This window comes from Candoia aspera, chromosome 5, assembly GCF_035149785.1.
Source record: "Candoia aspera isolate rCanAsp1 chromosome 5, rCanAsp1.hap2, whole genome shotgun sequence".
Taxonomy (NCBI): domain Eukaryota; kingdom Metazoa; phylum Chordata; class Lepidosauria; order Squamata; family Boidae; genus Candoia; species Candoia aspera.
Genome location: NC_086157.1, coordinates 26,337,981 through 26,365,040, shown reverse-complemented (window position 1 = coordinate 26,365,040; position 27,060 = coordinate 26,337,981). Strand labels below are relative to the sequence as shown.

General features: G+C 36.2%; 1 protein-coding gene across 3 annotated transcripts in view; it reads left to right on the top strand.

The window, feature by feature from the left end:
• The window catches only part of PCCA (propionyl-CoA carboxylase subunit alpha), a 269,485-nt gene that overhangs the window by 21,736 nt on the left and 220,689 nt on the right, over positions 1 to 27,060 (top strand). For all 3 annotated transcript variants that reach the window (XM_063304813.1, XM_063304815.1, XM_063304814.1), the window contains exons 5-6: positions 20,092 to 20,205; positions 22,061 to 22,114. In XM_063304813.1, the coding sequence (XP_063160883.1) occupies positions 20,092 to 20,205; positions 22,061 to 22,114 (168 nt within the window). The remainder of the gene's footprint in view (positions 1 to 20,091; positions 20,206 to 22,060; positions 22,115 to 27,060) is intronic.

Sequence of the window (27,060 nt, the reverse complement as noted above, 5' to 3'; positions counted from 1 at the left end):
ATAAATGAGATGAGAAATTAATATGGTGTGTTGTTTCAATTATTTGCTTTAAAATATGGGTGAAAAGATGACCTGATGTGGTTAATCATTTTAAGATAGAAAGAGAACATTTTATTTCAGAAACAATCAACAGCAATAGCCTAGAAATAACATTTGTGGAATATATAGCAGAAGGTAAAAAGTGTGCCTTATAAGGTAAAGTCCAAGAATAAAAATGTAATTAAACAATTAAAATTGCTGGAATAAGGAACTTGGAAAATTCTGAATTTGTCATAATTTTCTGTTTTGGATGTATAGGAAGTCCATTCTTGGCTAAAACAAACAATGAAACTAAAATATATTTTTTTAGATTAGGTTATCACATCCCTTTCAGTATTGTTGTCTTTTTAGTATATAATTTGAAGAATGCTTTTGTGCTTACTTGCAAAATGTTATATATTTGTGCAACAAGTAATTTCTGGCTTCCACTATGTTCTTTCTCCTCTCATGTTAAATATGTTCAATATCACTTTGAGAGAAATGTAAGATATTGTGGAAATTCATCAACCATCTGTTGAATTGTATCTGATCATGGTGGCTTGCTGTTTGAAATATAATTCCTGGTGTGTATTGTCATTCTAGTCCTAGGATTTAGTAATGAGGTTGAGTGGTATCTCATGTGAGACCTTATGGATGATTGACAAGAGGTGATGTGACTCATCATTTATCAAGTTATTATCATGTCTACCCTTTATAATTTATCCCTGCTGTCTGGGGAGTGGTAAGGACAGTATGACTTTGTGATGTCAAAGTAATTAGTGTTTGTTTGTGGTTTCCTGCTGAACAAACTGGAAGCTAACAATCAGGTAAATTAAAAGGGAATGCACTAGCTTAGACAAATATGAGAAGACCTCTGGGAAGATCTTACCAAAATTTCATACTTTTTTTTTTACAGTTGTGTTTTCTAATTGCTCACTTGTACTCACTTGCCATTAATAGCTTCTAATATATGCTGCTGAGGAGTCTTGCTATGAGATAATACAGAAATTTAATAAATAAATAATGAGACCATGGATCATTAACTGCTTTCTCTCCATAATATTTTTATCAAACCAATCTGTTAGACCTATTAAAGTAAAAAATTAGCTTTTTAAAATAAGAATACTGTGTTTAACAACAACAACAAATACACACACACACACACACAAATACATACACGCCTGTATGGCAAGTTGGGCTCCCAGCTTCAGTTTAGGATAGTTGCATGAGTGGGAGAAAATATCTTTGACCTTAGCATTATGGTGGAAGAAATTGTGCTTATGAGAGACTTTTATATAACTAGAGAAGACTATTATAAAAGACAACCTTTTTGCAAAGACTAATTTTACTGAAGATAACTGTTATTTTGGTTATGGTTTTCACCCCAATTTTCTGGTTTTCTGTTCTATTCTTTACCCCTTGACACTCAGTGTTTCATAATGATTGTTTCGAATGAATGAATGAATGCAGGCATACATGCATGTATATTAATTCATTCAACTTGTATGGCCACCTATTCACAAATTGTAACTCTGCGCAACTAATACAAGATTAAAAACAAAAAACAAAGCCAAATAATAAAAACAACACAAAAGAAAAAACAATGTTACCAAGGGTAGATAACGATTTCAAACCATTACTGCTGGGCTCATTTACCAGCCAGGCCCAATGCCCAGGGAAAAGCCAGGTCTTCAATTCTTATGGAAAGCCAGCAGGGTTGGGCCCTCTGAATCTCAGAGGGGTGTGCTCAGGGGAGCACACTTGGATTCCTCCCAGATTATACTGTTTTATAGATGGGACCTGGAGCTTGCCCACCTTGTCAAATCTCATGGAACAGACAGAATCAACTGAGGATGTGTGGTTCTGCTAGAACCTAGTCATTTGCCATGAAAGGCTTTATAGGTAGTAAGTAGCACCTTAAATTGTACCAGAAGCCTACTGGGAGCTAGTGCAGTTTGCGGAGCAGTGATGTTATATAGGCATACTGTGGTGCAGCTAGAGCTACCATGCTTCTGCATTCTGGATCAGTTGCAGCTTCTGGATGGTCTTCAAGGGCAGCTCCATGTAGAGTGTGTTGCAGTAGCCCAACTGGGAAGTGACTAAGGTTTTATACAGACTAAATTATAGTGCAAATGTCTGGATTTCCTTATAATGTTATCCCTCCTTTTATAGGTCCTTTTTTCTCAGTGGAGTTATTTTGGGTGCAGTCATGTCAGCACTGACCACTAAGTTCAATATTAAGGAGGGTGATATCAGTTCTTTTCAAAATATAACTCCCATTTTACCTTGTTCTGCTTCCTAAATAATTAGTCAGAATGAAGACTGGGTTCATATATAGAAGCCAGGTTTAGTTATTTCACTGTGATTTGAAGCACAGCTCATAAAAATGTTCCCCAGTCTGGATGTTTGTGTAGCACTTCCCTCTGCTCCTGAGATAGGATTGAATAATGTAATGTATTAGTAGTGTAGCTGAAATCTTAAAGATATAACAAATAACAGACTTGTCCAATATTTAGGAGTGAGGTCCAGACTTGAATTTTCTCTATTGCATCTGAGATCCACTACATGGAGGTCCATTAAATTGAGATGTACAGTATATTGAATTATCCATTGAGTAATAAGTCAAGACAGAGGCCTATACTGTAATTCCGTTGTCAAAAGTCAAGACAGTGTGTATATGGTAACGACAGCAATATGCACAAAGATGGAAGAGCATTGAAATTCCTACAATGGAGGGATGGATCGTAAAAATGTCAGAACTAGCAGAAATAGCAGAACTGACCTGTGCTTTTTTAAAAGACTGGAAACCTTTTATGGACTTTTTGCTAAAAGAAAAAAAAGTGGAATGATGATTTATGGATTTAATGATTAAAGCAGATGAATATTAAATAACGGATTGAAGGGATGTCTGGAAGAGGTAAGAGGGAGAGAGATAATAGATTTGTTAATATCTGGTGAAGAGAAGATCAGAAGTCATTATATTTCATAATTCAGAAATATGATGACTTAGTTTTTTCTTTCTTTCTTTTTTCTTTTCTTTTCTTGCCTTCCTTTCTTTGCAATCTTTTTCTTTAGATTTGTCTTTTACTCTATGAAAAATCCTCAATAAATATAAATAAATAAAGTCAAGACAATGGAACACCATTTTGATATTATCAATTTTCTTTGGAAAATGTTACACACATGTGGCCTTGTTTGCAACAGAAGCCAGATAAATTGGAAAAAGAACGTTTGCTAACATTGTTGTATACCAACTTGAAGGCTTATCATTTAAATTTTTATCCTGACGAATTATGTATAGTTTTGTAGACAGGAAGTTGTTATGACTTATCGTATGAACAGTAACTTGAATAAATGCAGTGATAAATATAAATAAGAGAGCAGTACAAATAATTTGGAAGAAGTTTTGTTGCTTGAAATGTCAAGACAACCACATCAACCAAAGTATTGGCATTGCTCTTTGCTGGCAATCCTCATGGAAGAATCTTTTATACATGGTCAAATATACTGAGAAGACTCAGAAGGGACCTTTAAGTGGCCATGCAGAGCCTTGAAGAAATAGGGCAGCCATGATGCTTTGAGCAGCAAGTTGATGGGGGAGAGCTGGTGCATAGTTATTAGGAAAGTGCGTATGGTGTTGACTCAGATAGCTGCACTATTCTAGTGTGCATTGCTTTGTCTCTGCTGCTGTTGCATGTTAAATCTATTATGTGTTCAGTTTAGTATTAAAAGATCCTATCAAAAGTGGGAAACACTGCTTCAAATAGATATGTGATTCTGTATTTAAAGAAGCAAGTTTGCATTTTTTTTTTGCATCTAACACCATATTTCCATTGATTTTAACTAAATGACTTCATTGTATTTTGAGGATTGCCATCCGTGGACATCCCTCCCCCTTTCTCCCCACCCCTATTTTGATAGCAGGAAGTAGAATAGAATCCCTGGCAGAAATTTGTCCAGGCTAACATCTCTAATCAGCAACATTATATTTAATTGGAGAGTCTGTAGTATAATAGCAGGAGGCTGAAGGGAATTATTTAGTATTAGTAATGCTCGTCTGGGAGTTGTGTACTAATCAAGGAGCTTGTGTGTTAGCTGTGGGAATAATGAATTATGACGATTATGACATGTTAGTACATGTCTGTGGGAAAAGTGGATGGGCTCTGAGTTAATCAAGAAGTATATTAAAATAGCTTCCATGCTGTTTTCTGTTTCTGTTCTCTGTACTGTCTATCAAGGTTTGGGATTTTGAGACAATTATTTTCTGCATTCAGTTCAGTATGTAAGTAAGTAGCTATCAAAAATCTTTAAATCTTAAAAAAATAAAGAAAATCCATTTTTGAAAACATACATTCTCTGATGGTACAATGGAGGAGTAAAGGTGTGACATTTGGAGTCCTTTACATTTTTTAATTTATAGATATTTATTTATAGAATTGATATTGTGCTTTCTATCTACAGTTTTGTTACTAGTTCAAGAAAATAAATGGCTGCACCAGTAAATTTATTCTTTAACGTACAGTTTGTCTTTTCATTAAGCTATTTGATATTAATCACTTTCATCTAAAGTCAAATGAATGCATTAATCTTTGGCAGCCACACATATTCTGCAACATATCCTGCTCCAAATCCTTGTGCAGTTGGCTGTTCTGTAAGCTAGGTAAATTTAGGATGACCAAAACTAACCAACCATCCATCCATCCATCCATCCATCCATCCATCCAATTTGTCCCCGCCCATCTCCTCCCTTCGGGGGACTCTGGGCGGTAAAACTATGTCTTTGATGGCTCTCAAAATTTTCAGTACAGATTTTTGTTAGTTAATTAATACATTGAGTTCCCCAGTTAAAGAAGAAATAGAACATCTCATAAATCCACACAGTGGATTACGTTTGCAGGTAAACTTGCACTGAAACTGTTGTATAGATGAGCACGAACATTTTTTTATTATTGTATGCACTATCAAACTTATTAAAAACTTCCTACCAGACTGTGACCATCATGTATTAACTTAATTAAAGCTGTATCACGATGCAGCTCAAAAGTGTTAACCTGTAGGAAATTGTTATTGAAATCCATTATCTGTGGAGTCAGTATTAGTGGTCAGCAGCATCAGAAATAAAACTGCAAGTAAGGTGCCCTCATGGGTGCTGTGAGCCCAGCAGGTTAAAATGTCAGAGTTTCTTAAAGGGACTGATAGCTAAGCTCCCTGGAGTTATAGGTAAACCAGTCATTTGCCATCAGCAGGGAATATTCCTTTATTTAGCAAACTAAAAAAAAGCTAATACGAAAGAGGATTTAGTTAGAACTATTATGTGTGCTGTTTTAAAAATATGCTTATATCTAATACATATATATGTGTGTATGTGTATTCATACATTTTTTTAAATGTATACGTAACTTTTAAAGTTTTCCTCAGATGTTATGTTGCATGGCCAATTCTTGGGAAATAGTTTCATGTGAATTATGCACAAGCCTTTGATAGATTATGCTTGCATGAATGCTGATTTGTTATCCAGCTAGATTGGCAGCAGTTTCTCTGACTGCAGCGTGTGAAAAGTGCTTGCAGTGATTACCGGAATTGCCTCTCAGTTGCAAGTTAGATTTTTATTCACTTATTAAACTAAGAAGAGTGGGGATACTTAAAGTATCCAAAAGTAGTATGGTTAATAATCTCCAAAATGCACCCTAAATTTCTAATTGAAAATGGGCTAGAAAAAGAAGTTTTCACTGATCCATTTGCATGCATGGTTTGAGGTCATAAAAATGCTCCTTTTATTTGTTCATTTATTTACTTATACACAAGACACACAGACAGATATACATTGTCTGCAAAAGTACCCCAAAGCACTTGTTTATTCGTTTAGTCGCTTCCTACTCTTCATGACTTCATGGACCAGCCCAGCCAGAGCTTCCTGTCGGTCGTCAACACCCCCAGCTCCCCCAGGGACGGGTCCGTCACCTCCAGAATACCATCCATCCACCTTGCCCTTCATCGGCCCTCTTCCTTTTGCCCTCCACTCTCCCTAGTATCAGCATCTTCTTCAGGGTGTCCTGTCTTCTCATTATGTGGCCAAAGTATTTCAGTTTGGCCTTTAATATCATTCCCTCCAGTGAGCAGTCTGGCTTTATTTCCTGGAGGATGGACTGGTTTGATCTTCTTGCAGTCCAAGGCACTCTCAGAATTTTCCTCCAACACCACAGTTCAAAAGCATCGATCTTCCTTCTCTCAGCCTTCCTTATGGTCCAGCTCTCACAGCCATATGTTACTACGGGGAACACCATTGCTTTAACTATGCGGACCTTTGTTGTCAGTGTGATGTCTCTGCTCTTAACTGTTTTATTGAGATTTGTCATTGCTCTTCTCCCAAGGATTAAGCGTCTTCTGATTTCCTGACTGCAGTCAGCATCTGCAGTAATCTTCGCACCTAGAAATACAAAGTCTTTCACTGCCTCTACATTTTCTCCCTCTATTTGCCAGTTATCAATCAAGCTGGTTGCCATAATCTTGGTTTTTTTGAGGTTTAGCTGCAAGCCAGCTTTTGCACTTTCTTCGTTCACCTTCATCATAAGGCTCCTCAGTTCCTCTTCGCTTTCAGCCATCAAAGTGGTATCATCTGCATATCTGAGATTGTTAATGTTTCTTCCAGCGATTTTAACTCCAGCCTTGGATTCCTCAAGCCCAGCATGTTGCATGATGTGTTCTGCGTACAAGTTGAATAGGTAGGGTGAGAGTATACAGCCCTGCCGTACTCCTTTCCCAATCTTAAACCAGTCCGTTGTTCCGTGGTCTGTTCTTACTGTTGCTATTTGGTCGTTATACAGATTCTTCAGGAGGCATACAAGATGACTTGGTATCCCCATACCACTAAGAACTTGCCACAATTTGTTATGGTCCGCACAGTCAAAGGCTTTAGAATAGTCAATAAAACAGAAATAGATGTTTTTCTGAAATTCCCTGGCTTTTTCCATTATCCAGCGGATATTGGCAATTTGGTCCCGAGTTCCTCTGCCTTTTCTAAACCCAGCTTGTACATCTGGCAATTCTCGCTCCATGAATTGCTGAAGTCTACCTTGCAGGATCTTGAGCATTACCTTACTGGCATGTGAAATGAGTGCCACTGTTCGCTAGTTTGAACATTCTTTAGTGTTTCCCTTTTTTGGTATGGGGATATAGGTTGATTTTTTCCAATCTGATGGCCATTCTTGTGTTTTCCAAATTTGCTGGCATATAGCATGCATTACCTTGATAGCATCATCTTGCAAGATTTTGAACAGTTCAGCTGGGATGCCGTCATTTCCTGCTGCCTTGTTATTAGCAATGCTTCTTAAGGCCCATTCAACCTCACTCTTCAGGATGTCTGGCTCTAGCTCACTGACCACACCGTCAAAGCTATCCCCGATATTGTTATCCTTCCTATACAGGTCTTCTGTATATTCTTGCCACCTTTTCTTGATCTCTTCTTCTGTTAGGTCCTTGCCATCTTTGTTTTTGATCATACCCATTTTGGCCTGGAATTTACCTCTGATGGTTCTAATTTTCTGGAAGAGGTCTCTTGTCCTTCCTATTCTATTTTCTTCTTCCACTTCCGCGCATTGCTTGTTTAAAAATAATTCCTTCTCTCTTCTGGCTAACCTCTGGAATTTTGCATTTAATTGGGCATATCACTGTTGCCTTTTGCTTTCCTTCTTTCTTGGGCTACTTCTAGTGTCTCAGCAGACAGCCACTTTGCCTTCTTGGTTTTCTCTTTCTTTGGGATCTATTTTGTTGCCGCCTCCTGGACAATGTTGTGAACTTCTGTCCATAGTTCTTCCGGGACCCTATCTACTAAGTCCAGTCCCTTAAATCTATTTTTCACCTCCACTGCATATTCCTTGGGAATATTAGTGAGCTCATACTTAGCTGATCTGTGGGTCTTCCCTAATCTCTTTAGTCTGATCCTAAATTGTGCAAGAAGAAGTTCGTGATCGGAACTACAGTCAGCTCCAGGTCTTGTTTTTGCTGACTGTATAGATGTCCGCCACCTTTGGCTGCAAAGGATGTAGTCAATCTGATTTCGGTGTTGTCCATCTGGTGAAGTCCATGTATAAAGCCGTCTCTTAGGTTGTTGGAAGAGAGTGTTTGTTATGCAGAGTGAGTTGTCTTGGCAAAATTCTATCAGCCTGTGTCCTGCTTTGTTTTGTTCTCCCAGGCCATGCTTACCTGTAATTCCAGGTGTCATTTGACTGCCCACCTTAGCATTCCAGTCTCCTGTGATGAAAATAACATCTCTTTTAGGCGTGTTGTCCAGTAGGTGCTGCAGATCCTCATAGAACTGCTCTACTTCAGCTTCTTCAGCATCTGTGGTTGGGGCGTATATTTGGATCACTGTGATGTTAGATGGCTTGCCCTGAATTTGAATTGAGATCATTCTATCGTTTTTTGGGTTGTATCCAAGCACTGCTTTAGCCACTTTACGATTAATGATGAAGGCTACTCCATTTCTTCTGTGGTCCTCTTGTCCACAGTAGTAGATCTGGTGGTCATTTGATGTGAAGTGGCCCATTCCAGTCCATTTCAGTTCACTGATGCCCAAAATGTCTATCTTTAATCTTGACATCTCACCAAGAACCACATCCAATTTGCCCTGGCTCATAGAACTTACATTCCAGGTTCCAATGGTGTGTTGATCCTTAGAACATCGGATTCGCCGTTCACCACCGGCACCAACGGCCGCTAGCCGTCCTTTCGGCTTTGAGCTAGCTGCGTCATCACATCTGGGGCTAGCTGAACTCATCCTCTGTTCCTCCCCAGTAGCATTTTGACCATCTTCCGACCTGGGGGTCTCATCTTCCGATGGTATACCGACCTATCTCTGGTTGTACTGATCCATTGAGTTTTCACGGCAAGAATACTGGGGTGGGTTGCCATTACCTTCCCCAGGGATCGCATTTAGTCTGACCTCTCTGTCATGACCTTCTCGTCTTGGGTGGCCCTTCACGGTTTAGCTCATGGCATCATTGAGGTGCTCAAGCTCCAGCACCACGACAAGGTAACGATCCTTTGCTGAAGACCCCAAAGCACTATTTTTCCTAAATAGTACTTTAAAAATCTATAAATTTAATGTTTCATTTGACACTGTTGTCAAACTAAGGTTTTGTTTTTGTTTTTTCTAAAAGTGACGTGTATGAATAGTGGTTTCGTATTTTCCGCAAGCTAGCTAATTTGTTTGTTTGTTTGTTTGTTTAAAATAAGTACCTAGTTGATATTGCAATTTACAAAAAAAGGATTGGCTGCATGGCATAGATTAGAGTAACTTGGAAAGACCATGGATCAGGAAAGTGGTGGTAGTTCTCAACTGGTGCCTTATTTAAGGAATAGGTTTGATAATGTCTTGCAAGTGGAAGCTTACACTTGATAAAACCGAAGTCCTGAGTGAACAGGGTACCTGGGAAGAAGAGCAGTATATCAGTTATAAGAATAATATAGAACTGCTCAAATTTCATTCTTTTTGAAAGACTGTGTCCTGAGCCCTAGGGTGCTCCTTGATTTAGCCTTATTGAAATCATGGTGAAATCTGTAGTATACAGTAGAGACCTTTATGTCAGTTTTGGTTGGTTTGCTACCTGGGATTTCTCCTAGAAGAGAGTGCTCTGGATTTCATTTTATAGTAAGCCATAATATGATTTATTGCGTTCTGAATCACTGTATTGTGTGAACGCAACCATTATGATTTGTGGAGATGGTTTATTTATTTATTTATTTATATTTATTTATTTATTTCTCCAATTTTTACTGCTGCCCATCTTCCCCCAAAGAGGGACTCTGAGCAGTTTATAGCTTAGTGTGTAGCATGAAGCTGGACAATTGGGACAATCTAATTAACCATGGTTGAACAAGCCCTGGTTTAGCACTGTATGTGAGCCTACCATAGTGTAGTCACAGTTTTCTGTTAATGATATTTCTGAAGACCCTATAGAAACTTCAACTAGTGCTAAATGTTGTCTGGTTTTGACAGGCAGTGCTGTCATGCAGAATATTTCACTAGCCTTGAAAGAATTTCAGTAGCTGCCTCATTGCTTCCCAATGGAGTGCAAAACGTTTAAACGACATGGGACCCATATATTTGAGGAAAGCTTTTTCCCATATGCTGGAATCATTGGTTGATACTCAGCTCTGGAATTCCTTCCTGAGTGAGGTACAGATTGCTTGATTCCAGCTTCGTATTTGGTAAGTGTCAAGTAAATTTTTATTCACTCAGGCATTTAAAAACATTTTTATTATTTTCATTTTTTAATATATCAACTTCATAAATCATAATTTTGCCTGGCAGTTATTGTAAATATATTTATATTTCATTTTTTGTAGATTGTTTATAAATCTTTGATAACAGTGGAATATAAATACTTAACATTTCCAACATTAAAAGATGTTACTAAATAAATCTATAATTTGTCTATAGGTAGTTTAATCTCATTCAGTATAGACAGTGTACATTTTTGAACTTGTATCTTGTTATCAGCTGTGTTAAGAATTATGTTGCCCAAATATAATCACCTCTATTTGTAGTTTTTTCAGTTTTTTTAAAATCCACATTTTGTACTGTGATCGTTTCAGTTGGTGTTTATAGTTGAAATATGTCACTATGTGATGTCTAGACATTTCCTTCACTTTTATTATTAAAGTATTTTTCCCTTTTCCCTATATTTCACTCATAATTTGTTATTTATTTTATGGTGTATTTAATATACTGATATAAGGTCCTCCCATGATGTGCTTAAAAATGTGTAATAAATATTTAGCAAACCAGTATGAATAAGTAAAACAAATAATGAAGCAAGTAATAGCCTTTTTTTTTTAATTAAATGACACTGACAGGCTCTTGCAGATGAAAAATGTACATCTTTTTGAAAGAGCATCCTTAATTTTTCACTTGTGAATCAGGATATATTATGCAGGACTGTTTTCTTTAGGTGAAACTGACCCATCCAGCACACTCATCCTGGATGGGACTGTTGCAACTTTCCACACCATAGAAAGTGAGATTGGTGGGGGCCTTACCTGCCTTCTGCTGGAGGTTAGGCAGGTGGCAATCCTGGCATCATTTTGAAAAGGTGTCAAGTTGGTCTTATTCTGAAGGACTTCGGAAAGCTTGAAGTTGTCTTAGATAGGTGAATGCCATTTGATGGTTGTATCTACATTGGTAGATTACTTGGTTTTTATTGTGCTTTTATCTGTATAGTTTTATTTGATTATGACTGCAAATAAATTAAATGCATAAATGAAAGCCATAAATAAGGTTTATTGCTATAAAGATAGTTTTTGGAAAATGCTGTAAAATGAAGACCTGATTTTTCACAAGTTCTTCAGTGGAAAAGAACTGGAAAAAAAGGTCTCTTCTCTGCTGAAAGCTTCCTATCCCTAGTCTAAGCTGTCGTCTTTGGGTCTATCATTCTCTGTACATCTAAGGTAAGGGTGGGCAGCATATAGCTATTGAGATCTAGTTGAAGAAGAGCTTCTCTCATTCCTTGCTGTAAGCCATACTAGCTAAGTCCTAAGAGCAGAAATTCACCAACATTCTTCTGTATTCTGTTGCCTTAAGAGGACCAGTGGGCTAGAATTCAGGAAGAAGCTTTATGATAGCAAATGCAGTGGAATTGTGGGATTCCATCCATTGGAAAGCCTGGTAGACTACTTGTCTTGTGGCTTCGTTGTAACAGTTAAGCTCTTTGTGTTTCCACAACTCTGGATTCTCTTAATCACTTGTAATGTATGGAAGTGCCTGAAAGACAATGTTATGTGAAAATTAGCTACTGATCCGGTATGTCTCTTTTAGGATAAAAGTTCACCCAAAAGTCAACTAAATCTAATCATGAGGAGGGGGAAATGGCTAATTCCAGGGTGATTGGAAGCAAACTTTCTATATCCCTAGCACAAACAATGCATGGCCATTACAGAATCTGCATGTAGTAGTTGGGTGTTTATGTCTTGTAAATAGTGATTGTAAATAAGAAGCATGGTTTTGGGTGACATACACTTTGTAAGATTAACGTAGTATTTCTCAACCGTGGCAACTTTAAGCTGTGTGGACTCCAACTCCCAGAATTCCCAATGCTGGCTGGGGAATTTTGGGAGTTATAGTCCACACAGCTTAAAGTTGCCAAGGTTGAGAAACACTGGATTAACCTATAAAATTCCAGTTCCGTATATGGTATTTGGGACTCATCCAAGGGCTCCATAGCAGCTGTGCCTTGCCAGGGAGTAGTGCCCATTGCAAGGCAATTTATTTATTTATTTAAATTGTTTTATCCCGCCTTTATTATTTTTATAAATAACTCAAGGCAGCGAACATACCTAATACTTCTTCCTCCTCCTATTTTCCCCACAACAACCACCCTGTGAGGTGGGTCGGGCTGAGAGAGAGTGACTGGCCCAAGGTCACCCAGACATATTTCATGCCTAAGGCGGGACTAGAACTCACAGACTCCTGGTTACTAGCCCTGTTGCCATAACCACTAGACCAAACTGGCAATGTCAGGTCCTTCCTTGCAGATTGATGGGTTAGATCCCAGCCCATAAAACTACTTCTTTTCCTCTCTTTTGAGAGCAACTGTAATCTTGGAATTTCTCAAACTGGAAAGAGAGTGTGCGTCTCCTTGTATAACACAAAGCATTCTGATCTCTTCTCTCTGTAGGCAAAAGGAAGAGAGTGGGATAGCTATTCAGGCAATTCTAGGCAATTAACACTTTTTACCCATTGAATGCTATGCTGTCTAAAGGGTTTCCTTTCCCTAGCATAATATACCACTTTTCCTTGGTAATATGAATGGTTTTATCTTTTGATTCTAATTTATGTTTTATTGCCATGAGTTTATATTTATACTTAGCTTTACTGCTGTTGGAGTCTCCAGGGCCATGGAGGTATAATTTTAGAAATTCCTTTTACTTTGAAGGGAGGAAAACTGCAAAGTTTGATATAATTGCTTTAGACTGGGAATAAAACAACTCTGGTTTTCTGAAGAACTTCATGTGTCATGGTAATATGACACTATATTTATTCTTTTTTTTTGTCTCTTTCAAAATTAGCAGTGTAATACATATATTTTTAATGTAGGTTTTCTTTAAATTGTATAGGCTACAATTGTATAGCATGTGCTTTAAATCGAATCTGAATGCAGGCTGAGGTAATATATTTCCTGTGCATACAGTACATCCCTTGCTGGTGTTGTTCTGCTACTTTTTTTGTTACCTTTCTCTTTGAAATTATTGTGGTAAGGTTCTTGGGATGAGGAAACATGCCTCTTACTGATGTAATTCTGTAAAGCTATTCATGATGTTATTTTTGTGCAGCCATGCTAATATTTGCAGTCTTGAGGTTGTTAAAGCCATATCTTTCAAGAACAATTTGTTCATGATGGCATAGTGTGATGTTCTGCAGAAGGAATTATTGAAGTTTTGAAAATATATTGGATGTAAATACTGAAACTGTGCAGTATTTGTGCAGTAATCAGATTTCTCTTTCCAGCTTGGAATCCAGCTGGAATCTGTTCTTATACAGAAAAACATTTATGAATTGTTCAGAGTTCAGGAGGGCTTACCGTTCCTGCCATATGCCACCGTATACCCCAACGGCAGGCTAAAGTAGTCTGTTCAGTTTCTTTTGATTGCAATGTGAGTTACACCTTAAGGAGATAACTTGTTCCAATATGGGTAGCCGTCAACTTATAACCACATTTGGGACTGGAACTTGTCATTAAGTGAGGTGATCATTAAGTGACTCACACCCCATTTTGCAACCTTTTGGCCACAGTTGTTAAGCAAATCACTATGATTGTTAAATGAATCATGTGGTTGTTAAGTGAATCTGGTTTCCCCTTGACTGCTTGTCAGAAGCTGGCTGGAAGGGTTGCAAAATGGCAATCACGTGACCCCGGGGTGCTGCAACCATCATAAATACTTACGAGTTATCAAGTGCCTGAATTTTGATTGTGTGACTGGAGGGCTGCTGCGATAGTCATAAATGCGAGGATTGGCCGCAAGTCACCTTTTCCAGCACCGTCATAACTTTGAATGGTCGCTAAACAAATGGTCATAAGTCAAGGACTACCTGTATTGCACCCATCTTGTAGAACACTTGGAAATTACGGGGGTCTCAACTTCCTTCATCAGTAGAGCTTTAATTTAAAGTTATTTAAAAACAAAACAAACAAAAACAAAACAAAAGGAGAAAGTGTGAGTGTGTTTGTTTGGGGAAGCCTTGAGTGCTGAACAGAAACAATTGTGATTTTTGGTGCTGTCCCAAAGGTCATAGCGTTAATATCTTGCCTGCATGACTTGAATTTTCTGAAATTACCATCTCAGACTGGGGCTATTTTTTAATCTTAATAAAAGCATTAAACACTTTTAAACCCACACTGCCATTTCTGTGAACTGTTACCTTTTTCATTGTTTTGTGATTTCAACATTATTATATGGTATTGAACACCGTATGACTAAATCTATTTAGATTTGCATTCTGACCAAGGCTTGGCAATGCTACCTCCTTATGTAATTAGTAGCTGAGTCAGTAGATTTGAAGGTAATTTGCATTAAATTGATTTTTAATTTAGGACTTTGCTGTGCCTTGTTGTGTATGAGAGTGAGAAGCAACTTTACCCTCATTTTATGGGATGAGCTAATTGTGGTTTGTCTTGCTGAGGCATAGTATGCTCTTTGGGTAAATTAAATGTATCTACTTTATGGTGAAGAATCATTCATTGTTCTGTAATGTCAATGGGAGCTAAAAAGACAGCTAGGTTGACTAGGTTTCTTTTGTGAAAGATTCCAGCTAATGTTCAAAATAGACTTATTGCATAATGCGTAAAGTAATGATGCCCTTGATGTTGGAAAAAGAACAAGGAAATGAAAAGTGAAAGTGGGTTGCACGGAAGTGTGGCTGTGTCCTGCAATGTTGTCAGAATTATTGCCTTAAGACCTGAATGTGTGGAGGGTTAGTCTACTCTGCATAACTGGAACAGTGGGTGATCCCAGGCACTCATTTCTCCTGAAGGATCTTTGTGCTGGGTTTGTTTTTAATTAGGTATTTAGATTCATGTAAGTAGTATCTACCAAATGGAAAACATAGTTAACTATTTAAAGTGTAAAAAATAGTTATTTAAAATAGTAAAGGTAGGTGGCTCTGGCCATGTGAACTAGGCAGCTGATTTGATTTTGTTTTTTGTTAACACTGTGTTTGTGTGTGTGTGTGTATTTAAAAACCTAAATATTTTGCAGAATGATGAATGGATTTGTACAACTTCAAAATTTCCAGTTTGGAGTAGTTTGTACTTAAATTTTGATCCAACTCTCATAAAAGATAAAGACAATGAATGAGTTTACTTTAAAAGGTAAAGACACTTTTGAATTGAATGCAACACATTTATTTATATTTCAAATTTTGTCACCACCCATTCCCTCAAAAAACATCCTGTAATATTCTTGGCTTCAGGATGGACATGGTTTGCCATTGTCTTCTTCTGATACAGTTTTTGCTTTGAGAATCTGTAAATTAGGTTTTTGCAGTAGTTTCTGTATAGACCTTCTACTGAAGACACTTTGGAAACTGTGGAGCTACATCACTGTTTGATTTTTTTGCCATAGCATTTATAATTTGATTTAACAGAGCTCTCAATTGATTTACCAGAGCTTTTAACTGATTGTTGTTATTCTGTTTTGAATGTAAGATTCTAATATTAATATTGGTAGTTGTTAAAAATCTGTATTATAAAGTAAGATTTTTGTTCAGTTAGATTTTAAAATTAATAAACTTTTCAAAGCCTTAAGTCAGTTTTAATATATGATTTAGCATGGGTCTTTGACTTTTATTTAGTAAAGTGCATAATGTTATTTCTACATGCTGTTAAATCTCTTCTCTCTCCCCCTCTGTCTCTCTCTGTGTCTCTTTCCTGAAGCCAAGCACAAAGCCAAGAAATATTTTCTTAAGAGAAAAACAAACTCTTAGGCTGCAATCCTTTACCTTAGAATTTTAGCAAATTTTGCAACTCTCAGTCTTTCACATAGTATAGGAATTTTAGTTTTTCATTAGATTTGAAATTCCCATTAAATGAAATCATATAGAGGGTTTTTTGGTTGTTCATATGTACTTGAGTTAGTTTACCGTATTATTTATTGTCTTCCTATTTACAAATAAGTGGATTGTATCTGTCTATGTATATACTTAGGGATGTTAACCTGAGTGAATTTTTCCCATAGAAAAATACAGCAGTGGTAGGATTCCCATCCTGCATCACTCGTAAAAAATACTGGTTCTGTATTTTGTCAGCTTTTATGGATAACTGCAAAGACAGCTTAGAAATATTCTAGATAAGTAAATAATGTTTTGTTGTTGGGATGAAGTGCTTTGGATTGTTTCCAAGGAAAGAGTGCTCTACTATTTTTTTCTGCACCATGTATTTTAAAATGTTTCTTCCTTTTCTTATCTTATTATTTAAAATAATGTAATCATAAAAAATCCACCCCGCCAGAGAAAGACAGATCATAACAGAAATGTGGAAATAAAATATTGTGGTACTGATAACTATAAAGTAGGCTTTACAGTCTCTCTTAAACTCTAGCAAGATCTATGTTTTGGTGCATTTCTGCAATCCTAGTAAGAGTTAATCCTTCTTGCTATCTGTGTGATTTCATGGCATCAGTGATGATTGTAGTGAGCAAGATGAACAGCTGAGTAATTTGTATGGGCAAATGTGTGTGTATAAAAATAAAAGATACTCCTCTCTTGCTTTTCTTATCTGTATATTCTAAATCCTCAAGAATAAGACAATCAGAATTATGATATTGGCATCCTAACATGTATCTAATGACCTAATTTCTGCTGTTTGCAATGTTTTTTCTGAATTTTCAGCTGTGAAATGCTCATTAGTGCTGTCAGATTTAAAATGTTCTCTGTATTTTACTGGTAAGGCTGTTGATGATTGGAGAGAACTACGTTTAATCCTCTGTTCCGTCATAAAGTTCACTGGATGACCTTTCACTATTTACATTTCCCCCCATCCTAACTGTATGTGCTGACTTCTGAGATTAGAATTGTGGTGGAGGAGGTTGCTGTAAATAATTCCAAGCAGCATCTGTCTTCTTCTCCTAACCTACTCCTGCAGAGACAGTGTAAATTTGGGAGTTTAGCTGGACATGTTGAACAAATGGATACTTAATCCATCGAAAAGGTAAATATTATCATTTGAGGAATCTGATAAATTTGGAAATCATATTCAACTTGGCCTTGATCGAGTTGTCATTGTTTTGAAGCAGCAACATCAGTTTGGATGTATAGGTGAGAATACTACCTAAGAGTGCTTCCAGCTGACTTAATCTGATATGCCAGTTCATCTATCAGTTCATTTTTGTCTGATCTAGTCATGGCTATTCATAGCCTTGTTCCATATTGGATTTCTCCATGGGTGCTTCCCTTGAAAGCAATCCATAAACTTCAACAAACTATGACCAGGCTGTGGTTTAGGACTAGTTAAAGGAATCATGTTAATTTTGTTCCAGTTTTGCAGGCTACCAATATGTTTGCTAAAGATGCCATCTTTGGCTTTTCCTTTCCTGATTAATTGGAGCCTCTTCCCAAAGCTTTCTCTTTGCTTGAGTGTTGCTTGAATGTTGTCAACTTCTGGGGCTTTTGTGATGTCCAAATAGGTGGAGAAAAAGGAAATTGTGGGAGGATGAAACTATGGTGACTAGATGATGGAATGGCTCTCAGAGTGGTGTGTCTTGACTCCTTGTAAACGTACTTTGAAGACAGTTTTATTCAGTTGAGTATATTTTAGTTGGTATGCTGGTCCCATACCTTTACTGATACATCTATTGTCCTTATTGGCTGCTATTTGCAATTTTATTATATTACAAAATATATATTTTCCAATTTTTTGCTTACAAAAAAATTGTCCTAAATTAGCATAGTAAAGACAGAGTTTAAAATTTTAATATAAATGACCTGTAAAAACACTAGCAAAATGAATATGTGCTTCCATTTGGAGAGATATTTGTGTCCTCCTCCTTCTCCTCATATATGCAAGGGAAGGACTGACTATAGATGTGTACATGTGGAATAGAGGGGAAGAACTTGATTATGAAAAATGTTAGATGATTTGTTGGAGTAAATGTAACAGAATTGAGATGGATATAGGATCACTTTCAATTTCAGAATAAAATACTAATTTCAGCAGTCAAAAATGGTACAAAGAAATGTAGTAGACACCCTTGCTTTGAATGTTATAGAATTTATGTTGTTTTTTTGAATGCTAACATAGTCAGTGGGCTATTTTTTTAAAGTAGTAGGCAAGTTCTCTTAAGGTTTTGTATAGTTGGGAAATGAAAATTATATGCATATTGAAGTTATATACATTTCCCAAGTTCCTTAGATACTGTTTTTATAATTAAGAATGTATCTGTTGTTTTTCTTTAAATATTGAAGTAGCAGTGAAGTTAAAGCAATATTTACCACTTTTTAACCAAGATGAGAAAAATTACAGAACCTTATATGAGTTTTCTAAAATAATAGTACACACTAGTCTTTGACATATTTAGAAAAATGTATATTTGCATGATTCATATTATGTCTCTTACATTGTAATGAAAATTATGTATTTGTTAAGGATAGCTTTTTATAAGGAGTATGCAGAATAGACTGCATTCTAACATTTGAATGGTAGCATCGTAACATGACTGATTTATTTTGAATTACTAAGGAATTTTAATATTTCAATACTAGAGCATAGTCATTTGATGTATTTTAAATCGGTTGTAGCTTTGGAATTGTTTCATATATGTTATATTTCTGTCTGTGTATATAAATATGCAAACTGATTTTGATAACTAGAAGGAGGGGAAATGTAGGCTTACATCAAAATCTATAATTTAAATTCAGTAGCTACTTAGATATCTCCTTGTAAACTAAGTTTATTGTTTAAGTATTTAAGTTTTCTTTTCCTGTTCTTTAATACTTACAGATCTCTGAGATTTGGATGTTTCTGCTTATTACAAATTAAAATTCATCAAAAGAACTTGCTGCTAAATATTATTTTAACTTCCATTATTATCTTACATTTTGCTCTGTCATAGACTACAAATGTAAAAAAATGAAAATAGCTATGTTGCAGGTGCCTGATTGCATATTATCTAATATTATTAAATAGTGTTTATTTAATAAAGTAATCGAAGCCTTTATTTCTAATTATTAAAATGGCAGATGCTTTCTGAGCATTTTTTAAAAAAAAGATCAGCTAAGTATCTTTAAAGTATACCAGAAATAAGCTGTTTTAGATGCTTTCTTTGTATTTTTCAAAATAGATTCTAAAACTTTGTTTAGCTATTGCTTATTGCTCAGATTTGCTGTGGAAATTGTATAGTTGACAATAGTCTATGTGAATAAGGATCAGAATGAATTTAGGAAACTAAGCCTGCTTAAAAAACATCTCAAGATTTTCTGGTTCACGTGTAGTGATATTGAACTCTTTAGTCATATGCTTTAATTTGTGCATGGTGCTGACCTGATGCTGTGCAGGGACACTCACTGCATCCCTTCATTCAATTCACTCTAATTATCACCAACTTCCTGGGGAGCCTGCTTAGATGGAACTAGCCGTGAATGTTTGTTGTTAAGTAGTAAGATATTAGGCTACCCTGTTACATTTAACAAAGTGGTTTTAGACTCTGAATTTACATATAGATGATCAGTGTACTATGTTCAGATTTGTATTTTGTGTGTGTATGTGTGTTATTTCTCTAAACATCACCAAATTTAGCATACATTCCTTATGCTTATGCTTCAATATAAAGTTCAATTTAATGTTGTGGATCCTTATTTGAACTATGTGTACCTGTCTTCATTTTGTGTGTGTGTGTGTATGCCTCCTTCTCCTGTACGTCTCTGATTTTGCGTGCATGTGATTATATATCTATATAATCTACACAATGTATTCATATGCCATTTATGTAAGTTTTTTGTTCCTTAAACATTAATAGCTTAGGGAAAATAGAAGTAAACATTGGCTGGCACATGTGTATTAAAATGTAGTCATTTTGTCTTTTCAGGTCCATGTGAAAATGGCCGATGAAGCAGTCTGTGTTGGCCCAGCTCCCACTAGTAAAAGCTACCTCAACATGGATGCTATCATGGAAGCCATTAAAAAAACGCGGGCCCAAGCTGTGAGTCTGAATGAATCTCTCCTCTGCAGCTGTTTCATATATAGAAAGCAAAGACACTGGAGTTTGTATTTAAAGACAAAAAAAAGTGAGGGGAAGGATGATTGAATATGCTATTCCAGTTTAGTTCATGTCACATGAGTTAAATGTGGCCGAAATTGCTACTGGAAATCAAAGGCTTTTGTAGCATCTGGCAGTGCCGGTCGCTGATCCTGCAGGTGGCTGCTGGATTCAGCTTTCACACCAGGGAGCAGCTTCAGTTCATTTCCAAATTTGCTGGGGGAAAAAAAAATCCCAATTAGTTTAGAGCACTAACCCTTTCTGTGCCATAGCTTCTGTTTTGGATCTTCCTTACAATAGTGGGTGATTTTATTTTCACAGAAGTTCTATTTGTTTATTTTTTGAGCTTGCATGTATGAGAATGTGCATGCAGCAAACACTTGCACAAAGATAAATGGTGCATCCGGACATTATTGTTAAATGTTTCATGCTGCTGATGAAATGTATTGCAGTAGTTCAGTATATTCATACTGTATTAGTGCCATCTATTCTGTTTCTTCTGCTGAATTAGAGCATAGATTCAAAATTTAATAGGAATGCTTGGTATTTTTTTTTAAAAAAACAACATACTTTTAGGGCTGTTATTGCATCACTGAATGCAAATGTGGTCTTCAGAACTGCTGAATGCAAAAGCATCTTTAAATAAAATGCGAGGGATGGGAGTCGGCCAACACCAGCAATTACCCTGGAGTGTCTCAATTAGCATTATCATTTCTTTTGAAATAAATGTTTCAGTATAGTGCATTTGCAAAGGGGGAGGGGGTAGAAAAATGGCAAACAACATTAATTAGCTAACAGACACTGCAGATGTTTACATTGTTAGTTAAGAAGACTTAATAGAGATAGAAGTAGTTCAGGCTTTCATCTTTAGTTCACCGCATATATTTTCTTAGTTGTGAATTTACGAATTATTACAAATTATGAAACTGACAATTTTTTCACATTACTGTGTTTTGTAATTATATATGGTGTTGTTTGTAGTATAGAGATTTGCACATGGGTTCATTATTTTGGTATAGGGGCATATTAACATTTTTTTCCCAAAGTCTACAGATTATATCTTCTGTTTTCTGTGAAGTGACCTTTGCAATATTACTGGTTGGTATAGCCATGAACTTGGGTAATGCAACAGTTAGGAAAATAATTTGGAGAGAAAAACAGAATACAAATGTGGTAAAGTAGAGGATATTACAGACTTGTAATGGTGTGGAAAAAGTTATGTTGAGAGAAATGTAACAAGAAATTATGAGATTCTTTGATTAAGTGGAAATAAAACAGGAAGAAAACTAGTCAGATATCTGTTTCTGCGTATCTTTGAAGGTTATGGATTTTAGCCACGCTGACCCATGTTTAGTGCATCGAGAAAATATACGTTAGGTGTCGTGTATATAATTAAGTGTACACTCTTATATGTAAAACATTAACAAATCAGAAATGTGTGACCTAAAACGATGTCAAACTGATTTTGTAATGGTGGAAGTGTGGGTGGCCTGCTTTATATATGATTTTAAGAATATTGACAAGCTTTTTGCTTCCCTGTTTTATTAAAAACTATGCCGCATATTTAAATTGGGCCTAAAAGTACTATATAGATGAATTGAGTTTTTTATTGCAGTTAGTGCAAACTTTTTCAAGTAGATAGATTTTTTTTTCACAAGTTTTGGAACAATGTATTTTAAAAGTAATGATTCAGCAGAATAAACACATCTAATATAAGTAAAAGCTAACTGCATATTGCCCAAATCAAGCTTCCACATGCCTGAGGTTAGAAAAGTTAATTTTGCCTTTTATTTTTAAGGTCCACCCAGGATATGGATTCCTTTCAGAAAACAAAGAATTTTCCAAGCGTTTGGTGAGTTTTAAAAATTATTCCAATTGTTTCCTCAGAGAAATTACGTTATATGTAGATGCAAACTGTATGTTATCAGGGGGTATATCAGCATTTATACACTGAAGTTGAAATCAGAGATTAAAATTGCCTCTTTTCTCCCTTCCCCCACCCCACCCGTATTTACTTAATGGGAATGAAAGTTGAGGGGAAATAAAGCAGAATCTCCAAGAATTATGACTGGGGGGACAGGGGGGCAGCTGCTACTGGGTAAAGCTTCATTTTATTCAGTGAAAAATAACATTTTTTAAAAATCAAAAACATATATTTATTTAAAACTTGCTATATGTTGTGAAACTTCTGCATCTTGTTTTTTAACAACAGCAGCAGCCACAACAGCAACAAAATCAGTATGAATTAGTAAAAAAAAATACTGTCATACAGTACCCATGGGTCAAGTCCTTCGTTCTTTGGGTTATTTTACTTGCTTTCTGTGAAACAAATTAATGAACTCTGGACAAAAAATAATGGCATTTGCTAATTTAACGTTAACTATCATTTGGAAATAACTACATTTGAGAAGAAATTGTTTGTGACCTTCAGAAACCTTATGTCTTCCTGGGGTAAGATTTCAATTATATTCTGCTTAATATTGGCCCTGAACTGTTATATTCAGATGTCTTAAAAAGATTGGTACTCTTTCTCATGATAGAAGTATTTTGCCATGCTATTGATGTATTTCCCAGGAGGTATCAGTTAGTCAATCTATCTGAGCAACTAAGATGGCAGTCCTATGCCCACTTACCTAGGTATAAGTTCTATTGAATTGGAATTTAACATTGTTGTTAACATTGCTGAAGCATCTGGTCAGGAGGGCTAAGGTAGTATAGCCAGATTATGAAGAATTAATAATTACAAGCTCATTTATATATTCATTTATTTATTACAGAGTAAAATCTGCCTTTCTTCCCATTTTGAGTAGAAGGAGAATAATAGGTCTCTAGTACCAGATTATAGCTGGGGTCCAGAAAAATTGTATGCAGATTTCTGCAGGTATACAAGAAATGTTTGCAGCTCTCTTTCCTGCTGCAGGCCTTGTAATAATTTCTGTGTTACTCTTGTATTCACTTGCTATTTGATGATCTGCTAAGAGTTGCAGTTAAAATAAAAACTTCCACCAAACAAGTGGAAGAGGTTTTTACTTACATATGAGTTATTTGAATATCTGCAGAAGATTTATGTGCTAGACTGTTATTGTATGGAAATTCTCAAAGTAAAAATAAAACAATAATAGCAAAATAAAATTGGGTGTTACTGTTTCTGATTTCCTGAGAGAGAAGTATATGAAAGCAATTGAAAATCATATAAAATTAAGGTATTAAATAATTCAGAGATAGATTGTAGTATTTATCAAATAAGTTCCAGTAATTAACTACCAGTTCTCTTTTGTGTGGAAGATATTGGCCAAGATTTAAATCTTGATTTAATTGCCAAAAAGGAAATAACCAGTTCAATTATGTTAAAAATGATTTAATTGATTTCCCAATTTTGTAGTACATGCATTCCTTAAAACAAGCAATTCCCTAATTAGTTTTTATAACAAAATATATTTTTGCAGTTAACTAGATTTTTATAAAAGGCAGTTATATTGTCTAGGAATATAACCCCAAATCACTAGTTCTGCAGCTTAAGTTATTTTGTGCTGCATGTGATGCTCCACCTAAGAGGGTCCAGAAGCAATTGCAACAGCATACAGCAACTAGCCTGCCACCAATGCATGATACTGGGATCATGTTATGTGCATATACTGAAAAATATACACTGGATGCCAGTCTTCCCAGGTAATTCAAGGCCTTTTATCAAGCAAAAGAAGATAACATTCAGCAATAGCCCTCCTCTCTCTATTTTTTAGGAAATGAATTCACTTAACTCATACCTTTTGGGTTGAGTGATCATTTGGATCAGAGTGTACAACTTCCAGCACCTTGAGGGTTTTAATGGGCTTTCTGTGGGATATTGAGAGCTGCTCTCAGAAAATGGACACCAGGGTCTTTTGGGGGTAAAAAGAGTTGTCTTAATGATCTGTGAGGTTTGCCATTCACTATGTCCATTAAACTGCCCAAAATATGCAAAGGCCCCAATGTGGGGGGAGAACCAGGGTAGGGAGGAGCTACAAAAGAGATGCTTTCTTTGTACTCCTGCTTTAAATGTTATCTTCCCCAATCACTAGTGTTAGAGGTAAGGTTAATTTGACTTAATCAATTTTTACCTATTGGATCACCAAAGATTACTTTCAGGTTTTGTTACTATGAAGCCTGTAATGCTTCTTTATTTCTGCTATGGGACATGGCATGCCCTGGCAAGACGCAGATTAGGGGCTAAATTGCTTTTGTCTTCAGAGCTGGAGAGAACAGCTTTTTTGTTTGTTCCTTAATGTTAGGTGTCAGCTGACTCTGATGACAACTACTTGTATTCTGCAAGCCCATCTTGGGTCTTTCTGAATGCAGAGATCATGGCTGAAAAATTTAGCCTAATTTTTGGACTTTCTTGCTTCTCTTTATGCTCTGCTTTTTGAAAACATCTTGCCAAGTAAGAGAGATCTGTAGAACCTGAAAGTTTGATTGGTCCTAATAAAAGTACTATTCAATTATAGATTTTGGATGGTTTTTCATGGAGTAATAGAGTTATTACTGCTTTTTAAATGTTATATACAAATTTGCATTTAAACTGCTATAGTGTATATTATTTTACAGTTCCTTTTTTTAGCTGCATTTTCTGGGGATGGTAAAGCAAATAAAAACAATTTGCATTTGTCTTCAACTGTCTTGTATCATTTAGTAGCCTGGCAAGTGTCTTTTACTTAAAAGATAGGGAAATCATTCAGTACAAAATTGACTTAGCAATCTCAAAATTGTGTAAAACAAGGAATGGAAGTTACTGGGCAAAGCAGTGTTTTTTTGGTAGAAGGAAATTAACTATCCATCTTTGATTAATAGCAATATTTCTCAGTAACTGCAATAATAAGTGCAATATCTTCTCCAGTGTATTGCCTCTGAAGTTGTCCTAACTGCCAGGAAACACGCTGAGACAAGGAACTGATCTCTAATGTTTTATTGCTTGTACATAACAGGAATCCTAACAAACTGAAGAAGCGTGGGAAAAACCCAGCCATATAAACCCCAAAGGTTAAGGCGGTCCCGATCTGTGTCTCTTTGAATGGCTACCTAATTCCTCAGTGCTATGCATGCGCTTAACAGTCTGGATGGGAGCCCCCTGCTCGCCATCCTTACTCATGACAGAAGTAAAGTATTGGTTTTCTCCGTGGATTTTATTTGAAATTAAAAATCAGGCTTATGATGTGATTTCTACAACTTTCAGGAAGGATATGACTTCCAGCTATCCCATAAAACACTTAACTAATTCAGGATCGTATGGCTTGACCACATCAATTAATTTACCAAATAAAATTACATCAGGCTCCAGAGGGTGTATATATTCTGTCAACTAGGCACTAATTTTAATTAATTAATCTAGAGGGCTTTTTTAAACATATTCCTCAATAGTTGAGGAAGAATAGAATAATACTGAGCTGGGGCATGGAAATTTGAACATTTTTAATGTGTAATTAGTGTATCACTAAGATTCATTGCAAGAGTATGTACAACAAATTTGGAAAATAGGCTACAGCCAATGAGTTTCCTTTTCTGTATGCTGCTGTCAGTGTGATTATGTTCATGCCTTGTCTACAAAGACATTGAGAAGCCCCACAGTTCATATGATAGAAGGGGCTTCTTCTTGCTGCTGGAATGGTTGGTCCTTTTTCAGTTTGCTACGTTATACCAATGTGCTATGTATTAATTTGCTGTACCACTTTCTATAAAATATTGCAAAGCAATTTACGGAATTATTTAAATAAAAAATTAAAATAATATATACATATTTATGTGATGGGGTGGAATGGAACATTCATGCATGGGAGACACAAGTGAAGAGACAGGTCTTTAGTGGGTGCATAAAGCAAGATGAAAGTTTTAGGTGTCAGGGACCATACCTCAATCTCCTGAAGAGTTGTAGGAGACAATCCAGTAATGTGATATACTGGATGAAGTGTGGCTGAATTTACTCTTTAAGTTGGAAATGGGAGAACTCCCAGAAGCAAGCCATTTCCATCCTTCCCTTTAAAACACCAGAAATTGTGAAAAATTCGTTGAAATTTGGCCACTAAAAGTTGCCCATTTGCTTTTAGATTTCAGTAGTGCAGTCTTGGATGCTGGGGAGCTGTGAATAGGATTGTGAGAGCTTCATATAGCAGGCCTCTCACAAATTTCCATGAGGAGAACACCCCAGGTATGGCTTCTGTCACAGAGAAGGCCCACGATGAGTAATTGCGAGGTGACACTCTTAGCACCATATAGGGTCTCCTATATAGGGTGATCTTAGTGATCAAAGACATCTGTAATGGTGGCTGTAATGCAATCTGTCAAGTATCCCGATCTTAAGTTGTTGAGTGCCTTGTTTGTCAAAAGAAAAATCTTAATGGGCTTGATAACTAGTTGGCACGTTTCCAGATCAAGAACAAGGGCAGCTCCACACAGTGTGCATTATAGCAATCTAAATATGAGGCTATCAGAGCTATAATAACTATCAAATAGTTATTATAGCCTGTAGTAGATTTTTCTTAGGGCATTCCTAGATAAATGGCAAACATCAAGGTTCCAAATTAGAAGGGATTTTTTTAAAAATATTAAAATAAGAGAAGTAGTGAAAGAGAAATAAGCAACTGAGAAATAAGTGCAAAAGATCATTTAGCTAGTCTAGAACTAGATAAAGTACAGTTTTTGTATTGAAAACTTGCATGGTTCCCCACAATCTTTAAAGTAGGGCCAGTTATTTTTAGGATCAGCCCTTTTTATTTTGGGTGCTGGGTAGATGGCTTGCAGAAATCTAACTAGTGGGAAGATCCTCGGGAT